This window comes from Ambystoma mexicanum, chromosome 6q (genome assembly GCF_040938575.1).
Source record: "Ambystoma mexicanum isolate Mex_15411 chromosome 6q, UKY_AmexF1_1, whole genome shotgun sequence".
Classification (NCBI taxonomy): domain Eukaryota; kingdom Metazoa; phylum Chordata; class Amphibia; order Caudata; family Ambystomatidae; genus Ambystoma; species Ambystoma mexicanum.
Window position 1 is genome coordinate 1,592,755,388 of NC_090937.1, and position 12,674 is coordinate 1,592,768,061.

At 43.5% G+C, this 12,674-nt stretch overlaps 1 protein-coding gene across 1 annotated transcript in view; it reads left to right on the forward strand.

Moving 5' to 3' along the window:
- The window catches only part of LOC138516876 (uncharacterized), a 182,159-nt gene extending 170,105 nt beyond the window's left edge, over positions 1 to 12,054 (forward strand). Inside the window, exon 4 of the mRNA XM_069632325.1 lies at positions 11,667 to 12,054. Within this exon, the coding sequence (XP_069488426.1) occupies positions 11,667 to 11,864 (198 nt within the window). The 3' untranslated portion in view covers positions 11,865 to 12,054. The remainder of the gene's footprint in view (positions 1 to 11,666) is intronic.
- Positions 12,055 to 12,674: the final 620 nt, after the last annotated feature.

Consider the following 12,674-nt stretch of genomic DNA (forward strand, 5'->3'; position numbering starts at 1 on the left):
ATGCAGCATTTTGCTCCTGAGTAAAAAGCAGCGCATGCATCCCGAGGTCGGAACTTTTTTGACGTGTTTAACATAGCAACGCTACAGATAGTGAGAACTTCTGTGTTCATTGATCTATACACGTTTCATACACTAGCAGTTACCCTGTTACAAGTACTGCATTATGTATGTTTTACATATAGACCCAATCCGAATATGGAAAATGACATTCCCCAAATGTGTGATCGTAGACAAATCACGCACCCATCTGTGCCTCGGTTCTTATATCTGGCTGAAATGAGAGCACCTGGAAACACGGGTGCTAGATTCATCTGAAAAATCTGAAGGTCGTTTGCCATCACTTCTCGTGATGTCACTTGGGGGTGTGGTCAAATGATATCACTTCCTGTGATGTTATCAGGAGTCAAGGGTCGTGTGATGCCACTTCCGCTACCCCTGGCATTTTGATGAAATGACGTCGCTGAGGAGAGGCTGAGTTTGCTAACAACCATCTTGCAGCCATTGTAATGACTGTCAGGCTTAGGATGGCGCAGTAAACACAAATGTGTGGTGTCTGGAGCTTTTTATTTCTTTTGTGGTCTAGCAGTGGTAGCTGGTGTTGATAAGGGGGCTTTTAGGATGGTTTCACCTGACTCCCATGTTATCCATGACTGAAGTTGTTCACCACAGTTTGTCCCCGTTATAATAAAGGACAGATTTTTGTTTTCTTCCATGCACAGTTGGAGGTCAAACATGTGTGCAATCTGTTTGGATATAGCATGAAAAGACACAATATTGCCTAGCGGCGAGGATCCTACTGGGAAGTTCTGCTTCTTTTTCTTGGCAGTCAAATCGTTTTCTCATTGGTTGTCTCACCTTGGGGTGGGCCTTGTGGGAACTACCCCTCTTCCGGTTCATCCACAAGTGTTTCTGCATCAGAGTATTGATGATAGGGTGCCCTAGTGGGTCCTACCATCCAGTGTACCATGGATGAAAACCTCAACAATTTCCCTAGAGCTTCCACCATATAACAAAGGCACATAAAAGCTGCAGGTTGCTCTGTGGTGCAGCCTAAGCATTGCAGGAGTGGTTGTGCCCTCAGGCAAAGCCTAAAACATTGAAGAAATTGCCGTTGTTTTTGGCAAAGCCTCGATTGTTACAAGAGTATATCTGCCCTCTGGGAAAGACTCAAACATTGCAGTAGTGTTCCCACCCTCTAGTAAAGCCACAAACTTAAGAATATTAGGTCCACTCTGCAGCGATGCCTTGGAAATTACATGAGTGGTTCCGCCCTCTGGCGAAGACTCAAACATTGCAGCAGTAGGTCAGCACTGTGGTGAAGTCTTAAATATTGCAGGATCTGTTTTACCATCTAAGCAAAGACTCGACTGTTGCTGTATTGCAACTGCCCTGTGGTGAAGCTGTAAACATTTCAGAAGTAATTCTACCTTCTGGCTAATAGTCACGAATTGTAGGAGTCATTCTGCCTTGCGGTAAAGGCTGAAATAGTGTAGTAGAAGTTGTGCCCTTTGGAAAATCCTTAGAAATTGCTGAAGTTATCCTGCCCTGTAGTGAAGCCTCAAAACCTGCTTTTATCATGCATTTCATTGTTTGGTGAAGCCTCAGAAATGCAGGTGTTCCCTATTTAGTGAAGCCTTGAACATTGCAGTGGTGGTTGCTCTTGATGGAAAATCCTTACAGTTTGAAGGAGTAGTTATACTCTGTGGAGAAACCTTAAAGTTGCAGAAATAGTTCTGGCCTCCTGCCAAAGTCTTGCCAATTCCAATAGTAGCTGCCCAATGTGACTAAAAGTGGCCTTGGTGAATAGGATATACCTCATCATCCAGGCATGGATGGCACTACATGGTCTAGGCCTGAATGATGACAAAACAGAACTCATCATCCTGGGGACAACACATAACATCAAGAAACTTAGCCAGGACTACACAGCCTTTATTATAGATGGACATATAATCAAAGTGGCAAAACATGTGAACGCCATGGCATCAGTCACAGCCTATACTTGTAAGCTGATCAGATCAGCAAAACCTTACCTATTATGCGCCCGGTTGCCCCTGGGCCTGGTTTGCGCTTTATAAACTAAACTATCTACAATGAGCTGCACCACCTTGGCAAGAGCACTTGCGCTGTCCAGATTGGACTATTGCAACGCTCTTTACATGGGAGCTAATAAATACATTACTAGGAAAATCCAAATATTGCAAAACAATGCCCTTAGAGCAGTCCTAGGAATGTCCAATAGAGAACACATATCAACAATTAGAAGACAATCTAACTGGCTCTCCACCATTGACAAAAACAAACTTAAAACTGCCTCCCTAACATTTAAATGCCTCAACAACCTAGCCCCTAGCTACCTGACAGAGAGATTCAAAAGAAGAGTCACGGCCAGTCCTACCAGAGTAGCGTACACAAACTACATATCAGTTCCCCCTTTCAAAATGACTAATGACTACAATCGGAGGGAACAGCTTCCCTGTTAAAGCGGCCCAACTGTGGAACTCCCTCCCACCCACCGTAAGGACTGACCAATCTTACTCACTCTTTCGCTTAAACATCATCAAGTGGCTTAAAGAAAACAATCTGTAGCTCCAGCATCACCGCCTATTCCTAATACTTGACCTGAAATCTAGATCGGACCCCCTCCTTAGCTATGGATCCACACCCATAACTGAATATGTATTATATGCTGTAATGTATTATACTGTTGTACCTACCTGCAGTCCTGTGACTATGTAACCTTGTAACTTGTATGTAAGCTTAAAGTATTCTTGTTTTTCGCGCCCTGATACCTACGGGTCTGGCGCGCGCTACAAATAAACAAACAAACTACAAAATAGTTGTTCTACCCCGCCTCCAACTTTGCAGTAGAAGTTTCGCTCTGCGACGAAGACTAAAAGGCTGAAAGAGGAGTTCGTAGTTCTGATCTGTCGTGAAATCTTATAAATTGCTGGAGGGCGTCTGCACTCTAGCAATCTCAACATTTCCTGTAGTAGCTCCGCTCTGTGAGGAAACATCAATGATAGCAGTAAAGGTTCTCGCCTTTAGCAAAGCCTCACACATTGCAGTTCAGCCCTGTTATGAAGCCTAAACAATGGTAGACTTAAATATTCCAGGAATGGCTCCACTCTGTTTGCAAGCCTTAAACATTACAGGAGTAGTTGAGCTGGAGTACCAGTGGATACAATCGATTTTTGTCCACAAGTGTTTGGGATCAATCGTTTGACTTGATCCTTATTCTATTTCAAGAGGTGTGGTTGCTGCTTCATCCAGTTATTGATGGGTTTAATGATGAGTTTAATGTACATCTGAGTAAAGCAACCAAAAAGGGAACTTAGTAGACGTGTGTGTGGGGGCTCTCTTAATTGTGACAAGAGATTCCCAGAGTGCTTCGTTGTTAGAAATTGCCTTTTCCTTAAGTTCGCTTTTTTGCGGTAGCTTTAGTTGATGAGAATGGTATTAGGGAGAACGAGATTGATTGCAATCCGAAAACAGAATGCAGGGATTTACAGAGTGCTAAATTGGCCGACATTTTTAATTGTTGGATTGATCATGGTGGCGCACAGAAGATTGTTTGTGTAGGAGATTTCAATTGTTTCAGTTCAGACTGGACCCTAGTAAGTGTAGACCTATTGAAGAATCCATGAAAAGGTAGTCCTCTTTCGATGGGGCATCTCTGGGCTGAATTCTTCTTAAATTGGAATCTAGTTTAATTGAATGGAAATTTTGAGAGGGATATTCCAAAACAGCTTACTTAGTTTCAAGTTAAATCTCACTTTACAATGGACTATATGTTTGTCACTATACCTCATTGTGCGAACAGTGCACCTGGATGCACATTGATAAATCAGAGCATAACAACCAGGCCCATTTTGTTTCCAAATTATTCTATTCCCACTATTCCCCCTTTAGTCAACTTGGTAGTCGATACACAAGAGATCGTCCGAACTGGAATACAAAGAATGTAGCCATTCAAAACCACCATGTTAAGAGATGTTGGTGCATGTCGACCACTATGGATAAATAGAACAGTTGCGATCCAGAGCGTTTCAATACTACAGTTAGGGCCTCATCACGAGTCTGGCGGTAACCCTTAAATGCTGCTGGTAGCACTATTACTGCTGCATTTAAGTTTAGTTTAGTTTATTATTATTTGATAATGCGCTCCAAAACACAGGGGTAGCGGGGCGCAGCAGTTACATGAATACTTAGGCTTAATGGTTTCATACATACAAGGGATACACACAGAATATGCGTTATGTGAGTTATTAACATATATACAATACCAATATACAAATATACAAGAAATGCAGGGATGTGGGTCCCTCTCATAAGTCTGGTGTCGGGAGAGTCAAAGGTGGTTATGCGCCAGGTTCAGTAGGTTAGTTGTCGTTACTCCAGAGCCAACTTTTCACCTTGCTCCTGAAACTAGAGTAGGGTAGATTAGCTCTCAATGCCATAGGGAGTGCATTCCAGGCACAGGCGGCTCTAACGGGGAAGCTAGCTCTGCCTGGTTTAGTTAGTCTAAATCTGGGAATTTCAAGTAGTGAGTGGTTAGAGGCTCTGGGGTGGTGAGTAGAGGACTTTCTGGTCAGTCTAGCCGAAATGTACGGGGGCGCAGTGTTGTTCAGTCCTTTATGTGTGAGAGATAGCGTTTTAAGGAGAACTCTGTCATTAATTTTTAACCAGTGGTTGTCTTTCCTAATGTTAGATATATGTGCTCTGCGGGGTATGTCAAGGGCTGCTCTAAGAGCATTATTCTGCAATATTTGCAATTTGTTTGTGACAGTTTTATTGGCGCCCGCATATAGGGCATTACAGTAATCCAGTTTGGACATTACTAAGGCATTGGCTAGTGTGATGCAATTGGTTTTGGACAAGTAAGGTCTGCAGGCCCTGATTAATTTGCAGGTGTAGGCTGTGGAAGAAGCCAAGGAATTGGCTTGTTTTTTGAGAGATAAAGTCGAGTCAAGGTAAAAACCTAGTGTTTTTACCTCCGTTGCCACTTTGATTATATTGCCGTCTATGTTGAAGGCACTATAGTTAGGGCTAAGTTTTTTGAGGTTGGAGTCGGTACCCAGATCAGTAGCTCTGTTTTATCGTCGTTCAGGCAGAGGCCATGAGAGGCCATCCATGCCTGAATGATGAGGTAGATCTTATTTACTAGCGCTGTGTCTTCAACAAAGTTGCCAGATAGTGATATGAGGATCTGCGTATCGTCCGCATAATTGGTGTAGGTTACCCCCAATCTGTCAAGTTTGTCAAAGAGTGACTTAGTGAAGATATTGTACATTGTGGGGGAGACACATGAACCTTGTGGGACGCCACAGGTGATATATATTGGGTCCGCTGAGGCTAATGGGGAGAACACTCTCATTGTACGGTTGGCTAGGAAGGATTGTACGCATGCTATAGCTTCACTTGAGAAATGGGCGGCAGACGCTAGATGGTTGCATAACACTGCGTGGTCCACTAGGTCGAAGGCTGCCGATAACTCAAGGAGGAGGAGTATAGCTGTTTTACCTTTATCCTTCAACTCGTCGATTTGTGTCTTAAGGTCGATTAGGGCCGTTTCAGTACCATGTAGTGGTCTGAAGCCAGATTGGCATGATCCCAGTAGTTGATTTGTCTCCAGATAACTTTGGATCTGGAAGTAAGCTACTCTGTCAATGATTTTAAGGAGAAATGGGACCGTAGTAATGGGCCTATAATTGGTTGGGATGGCTGGGTCAAGGGTCTGTTTTTTTAGGAGTGGCAGCCCCCAGGATTCTTCAAGGTTAGTGGGTACGGTGCTAGATCTGAAGGAGGAGTTTATTAATTTAGAAATGAAGGGCGCTAGGTCTCAAGCTGCATCCTTAATGACTTGTGCTGGACAGCTGTCACCTTGGCAGTTGTATGGTTTCAAAGATAATATCACCTTTTCGGTTTACAGTATGGAAATGTTGGAAAATCTGAAAGGTTTGCGGTTACTTTGAGTGATTATTATAGGTATATATGCCATGTGGGAGGCATGGTTTCCAGTGAAATTCAGAGATGCTTTCTTCTTAGCAATTTTCGTTTGAAGAGTTGCGATTTTATTAGCTAAAGCATTTTGGATGCTAGTGCACCATTGTTTGTCCTTGGGGGCATTATCTATGGGAGTGATTGGGTTTTTCATTTCTCGGAGGATGGAGAAGAGTTCTTTGGCATTGGAGTTGGCTTTGCTAATTCTCTCGTTAAATGTATTCTTTTTAGTTTGGATTATTTCCTTCTTATATTTTATGGCCAAGTTGTCAAGTGAGGTTTTATTCTCAACTGAAGGTGTATGCCTCCAAATAGCTTGGAGTTTGCGTTTTTGGATTCGTAATTCCTTGAGGTGGGGGGTAAACCAAGAGTTAAGATGAGATTCTCGTTTGCTTTTGCGCAGTTTAATAGGGGCGATGGTCTCCAAGGCTTTGGACATTGTATTGTTGAAAGTCTCAACTAGCATGTTAGGGTCAGAATTGACGGCGCTAGCGGTGAGGGCAGGTAGGAGGAGAGGAAGTAGTTTTTCAGCTGTGATTTCTTTTTTGCTTCTAGTAGGAATAGGCGGATCTGTTGCAAGCTTGCCTAGTTTAGGAGGTTCTATGGTGGATGAGAAGCAAATGAGGTGGTGGTCAGTCCACGTTTGTGGTAAAATGTTGGAGATGGTCATGGTGCAGTTTCAGTTGGCTATCCAATCTAATGTCCGTCCTTTTGTGTGTGTAGGGGCTAGGACTTTTTTGGTAAGGCCATGATCGACTAGGATAGATTGGATGGAGTGGGCCTGTTTGTCTATATCGTCAGTGAATCCCAGGTTAAAGTCACCTAGCAACAGGAGCTGAGTGGAATTTTTGATGATATTCGAGAGGAGGCTAGATAGGTCTTCCTCAAAATTACCTAGTGGGCCTGGTGGTCTATACACCAGAAGGACGGTTAGTGTACTGTTGTTCGAGATAGGTATTTTGGCGGAAAGAAGTTCACAAGATGTGATAGCTGGGTGTGGGGTGAGCGTTACAGCTAGTTTCGTTTTGGCAATGATGGCCAGGCCACCGCCCCTAGAGTTAGGCCGATCGACTCTTAGTATATTGTAACCGTCTGGTATGGCAATCATGAGTGCGGGGCCAGCAGCATCATGGAGCCAGGTCTCAGTAATGGCTAGTAGATCTAAGTTGTCCATGGCTAGTATATCGGCAATTATGCATTGTGGGCTATGAGGGACCTTGCATTGATGAGGGCTCCTGATAAGGTAGGAGTTTTGATTATTTTTTGGGTAGGTCTGGGATTAGGGAGATTGGGTCTCTTCTGGTTGTGAGAGAAGTCAGTGTGTATTTCTGGGCGTCTTTCTGCAGCTAGGGCGGGAGGGTTGGAGTCGGAGGGAGTTAGAGTTAGTGTGGAACCAGGTGGTCTAGTTCTTTTGTTTTTGAGGTCCTACAACCGTGGTAATCTCGCTCTAAGTCGCATATTTCTCTCTTGAAGGTTACAAGGTGTGGCGTTGGTGTAGGCCATTGTTATGATGATAATGGGAATGGTCCACAGTAGGGAGCAGAGTATGAGTGTAGGGAAAGTCTTGGTAGAGCACATGTTAAGAGGCAGGTAGCAATAGCGCCTAAGTACAACAGTGACTAAATGCAATGAACAAGGGAGACACCTAAGTGTGGCAAACCCAGCGATGACTAAAATGCAATGAACAAGGGAGGCACCTAAGTGCAGCAATCCCAACAATGACTAAAATGCAATGAACAAGGGAGGCACCTAAGTGCAACAATCCCAGCAATTACTAAAATGCAATGAACAAGGGAGGCACCTAAGTGCAGCAATCCCAACAATGACTAAAATGCAATGAACAAGGGAGGCACCTAAGTGCAACAATCCCAGCAATTACTAAAATGCAATGAACAAGGGAGGCACATAAGTGCAACAATCCCGGCAATGACTATAATGCAATGAACAAAGGAGGCACCTAAGTGCAGCAATCCCAACAATGACCAAAATGCAATGAACAAGGGAGGCACCTAAGTGCAACAATCCCGGCAATTACTAAAATGCAATGAACAAGGGAGGCACCTAAGTGCAACAATCCCGGCAATGATTAAAATGCAATGAACAAGGGAGGCACCTAAGTGCAGCAATCCCAACAATGACTAAAATGCAATGAACAAGGGAGGCACCTAAGTGCAGCAATCCCAACAATGACCAAAATGCAATGAACAAGGGAGGCACCTAAGTGCAGCAATCCCGGCAATTACTAAAATGCAATGAACAAGGGAGGCACCTAAGTACAACAATCCCGGCAATGATTAAAATGCAATGAACAAGGGAGGCACCTAAGTGCAGCAATCCCAACAATGACTAAAATGCAATGAACAAGGGAGGCACCTAAGTGCAGCAAACCCAGCGATGACTAAAATGCATAATATGAGTACATTGCGTCAGGGCATGTGCATATATAGGCAGGGAGGTAAATAGGCGTCTGGTTAGCAGACCGAGCAACATGCTGAGTATCATATTAAATTAGTTGATGCAACCCGGTAGACCCTCGGTGCATAACACAAACTGTGTCTAATCAGTGACAAAGGGCAAAAGTTTGAATGCAATGATCGGTAGGGGGTTTAGATCATTGTCTATGTCTGATGGGGGAATCAAAGTACTCACATGGTTCCATAATCGAATGAGGCAACGGCAGAGATTTAGGCCGACGGCATGTACGGCCGCGGACAGGCGAAGACAGGCCCTTTAGCTCGCCCTTCAGAGTGAGCTTCTGAGCGGCGGCTTCCGCCTGGCGGTAGGGGCGGGTGCAGGATAAGGGGCCAGGCAGCCAATCAGGGCATCTGCAGGTCGTGCACCTTACAGTGTGCATTGGCCGGCAAACAATGTGGCGGTCATTGACCGCATTGAATAAAATGGGCGCGGGATGCGTCTCAAGATGCCTTCATAGTTAGAAGCCCTCAGAGCAGGGCAGGTGTTGCCGAATGTGCCCAGTGCACATTGTCGGAAGAAATGCATCCGGTAGGATGCAATTTGCAGGCCACGGCGTGACCTCAAAATTCGAAGGCTCCGTCCAGGGTCCGCCAGATCATGGGCTTGGCGGATCTGCCGCGATTTTGCCAATTTTCAGCGCTATTACTGCCGGTGGTAATAGCGCGAAACTCCCGGTAATACGGAATTCCCGAATGGGCCCAATGGGGAATGGGAATCAACCGTTCTGCCAAACCTGTGATCCGGCGCTAATAGCGCCGGGCGGTTTGGCGGTAGGGCTAATAGCCTCAGCGGTAATACCGCCAGGGTTACCGCCCAACTCGTGATGAGGCCCCTAGTAACTGACAAACAATTTGATTTTCTACTAACAATTCATTCTACTTGTCAAAGACACACATTTCACATGGAGACCAGGAACAAGAAGAGAAAGCTGCAAGCTCAGGGTAAATGGTATGGGACACTGTGAGGTCTTGGAGGCTGTTTTTCAAAAAGGCTTTACAAAGAGGGATCCTGAGTCTTTAGAACTTACTGCCTGTGCATTGTTTCTGCACAAGACGTTTACGCTGTTTTGAAATGTTCGCTGTGGTATCCGTTTGTGTCATTGTTTTCGGCATTAGTGGTTTCCTTATTATTGGTTTAGGGGATGTAGCAAAAAGAGTTCACAGGTAATCGGATTGATTTTGTCCCTGCTTGCATCCCAAACTCAGATTGAGTTCCAATGTGTCCTGCACAAAGCCCCTCGTCAATGTGTGTGATGACGTCTCTCCTAAACTTCAAAACACGCAAGTGCCAATGTATTTGATTTGCTCTCTACCTTCATGGACACATTGACCTTCTTTTGAATGCTTTTGATTTTATTTCACTACTCCTGTGTTAAACATGAACACCTGTCAATATATGTGTAATGCCTTTGCATCTTTTGCACCTCAAAGCAAACCTTTGTCACTGTGTCCTCTCCTGCACACAATCACATGTCAAGCTAATTCACACATCTATGTGTTTGTGGATTTCACATATCCTGCAACACAAAACAGGCATTTGTTAATGTGCGTGATAAAGGTTCTCATCTCCAGAACAAAGGAAAAAATAAAATCGCATTTCAACAGGTGTGTCTAGGTGCCTATTCTCCTGTGCAAAAAAGCACGTGTATGTGTGTCAAGCCTATCATGGACAACGTGTGCAATTGATTTCTCCACTCCTGTACAACAATAAATTACGCATCAATATGTCTGCTGATTTCAACCTTCCATATGCCCTAAAATATAACGTCAAATGCAATTTTGTTTCTTAACTCCTTTGAAAACAAAAATAAAGCATCATTCTGTCTGACATCTCGTTTCCTTTACTCACAAAAATTACACATCAATTTGTGGAGTTTTTGCTCCCCTATACAACCAAATTGAAGGTCCATGTTAGTAGTCTCACTCGCTGTGATCGTATTTCCTCGTAGAAAAGACGTGAGCAAAATGTGTACTATAAATCCTGATTCCCTTATTTCCATCTCTAAAGTCATACAAACTGGTAATTCAACTCTATTGTGTACTAATTCTAATGCCCTTCTCCCCTATTCCAAATACATCCCCTCCCCAGCACTTACCTAAGCTGTATGTACTCTAGTCTTCTCCTCACTGACTTCACACATCTGTCAGAGAGGGAACTGTGGTTTGAGGTATCTCCCTTATGCAGATGTAAAGTAGAACTTGCATGAACCTCATTTACTCAAGCCTTAAAAAAATGTCAACTAGTTTGAGAAAGTCAATTGCATATTGCTCGATTGGTTTTCCTTGGCTTATTCCGAAGACATGAATATGCAGTGTCAGTACAGGCTAAACACGGGCTCAAAGTCCAGTCTTGTGGAATTCTTTGGGTATTATCTCCTTCGGTAAAACACTGTTTTGTTTTCGGTAAAATGACTGGGCCCGACCACGATCCATTCAGAGTAGTGTATCATCATCTTCATCAATGCTGGGAGGCTGGCTCTTTTTCTAGTACGCCTCCATGTAGATTTAATATAGTGCTCTCCTAATGGCTTTCTGTCTACCATAAAACTCATTGGGCGGGACTAGCTGTTCTCTTTGATTGTCTCACTATGGAGGGAATGGTTATAATAATGAAGTGCCATGACATCCATGGAGGTTTCTGGGCAGAGGTTGAGTTGGGAGACCATACGGTTGCAAGAAAGTCTCCCTGTTGGAGGGACACAGTAGTAGCAGTGAAACCTGCAGAAGATGATGTCACCATTGCTGCAGGTTTCTCACCAGAGGGGAAGGTTCTGTGCGGGGACTCTATGATACTTAGGGGGTAATTATAGGGGACAGTGTGTGTCTTTTCACGAGGGCAGTACTAGGAAAAAGTGTGTTTGGATCAAAGATCCAATTCATGATGACCTAATTATATTTTTTGGGTTATTTAGATATGTACATTGAAAGAGTAAAAATGTGTATTTTATGATTTTGAAATCGTTTTATGCGGTGAGGGAGGGTCGTAACTAACGTCATTAGCCTCTCTACGGGAGCATTTCCTTGAATTTGATTACATTATCTGAATCCTATAAAGCAAATGTCTTTAAACTATTTAATAATATATGAAAGCACGTTCTGAAAGGATCACCGCCATTTTGAAAGAAGACAGGATTGACTTTGGATTTCTCTTTTTGAGTGTGAGCTAACTGAAGGATTTTCTCTTTGCAGACTAAAGTGATCATGTCGCAGGAGTTTGAAGTCGAGCCTGGCAAATGTGTCTTGAGGAAGGCTATTGTCAAGAAAGCCATAATGCGGATGCCATACTGTGCACGCATCAAGACCATGTTTGGCTATGAGACCACCATTGGTGGAACATGGAATGGGACCGTCTTTTACAAAATACAGGTCGTGCAAGTAGATCAGTAAACAGAATAATGCCTTCACTGTTTTTTCAAGGCCTTCTAATTTTTAGCATTCAAACCACAAGAGCCAACAGCTGTTAAAACTTTGTAATGTGCTGAATGACCTGCTTAAATAGATCATTAAAGCATTGTTGTTTCTTTTGAAAACAATCAATTGTCTTGCTTCTGCTGTGCTATTAAAGCTTTTCTCCACACCTGTAGTATAATTCATTAAGTGTCTGATGGATTGAGAGACGTAGAACACCCTTTGCAGGAATTCCACATTTAAAGGTTTGCTTCTTTGCCTTGATAGTCTTTTCCCACATTCTACAGATGTTGTCATACCTGGGATGGATCAGGCCAATGCAAAGAATATTCCCATGAAGCCAATTTCATATCTCCCAGTTGGATTCTATGGGGTGAAGCTGAAATGAAAGGGAATAAGGAATTTCCCACTTGGGAATGCAAAGATGATAAAGCAGGATGATGGAATGGGACTCACTGCCAACTACCTTCAATGGTGGATGTCCTCTTACAATATATGATCAAATCAGCTAGGACAGTTTTCTTTTTCTTGGGCATGTGATATCATTCACATGAAATGTATATGTTTTACTCTGAATATTGTTAGAGCAGTAAAGATTTAGTTTTAAGCACTGGAATCGATACCAGGTGAAAGCGCCCATAGTTTAGAAGCATGCCCCTTACAAGCTATGGACCCGAATCGGGTCCATATATGCCTCATATAATGTATATGGACTCCACGACCCAGACACGATGTTCTGCATGGAGGCACCAGAAAATTCACTGCGGGTATACAGGTTTTGCAGCGCGT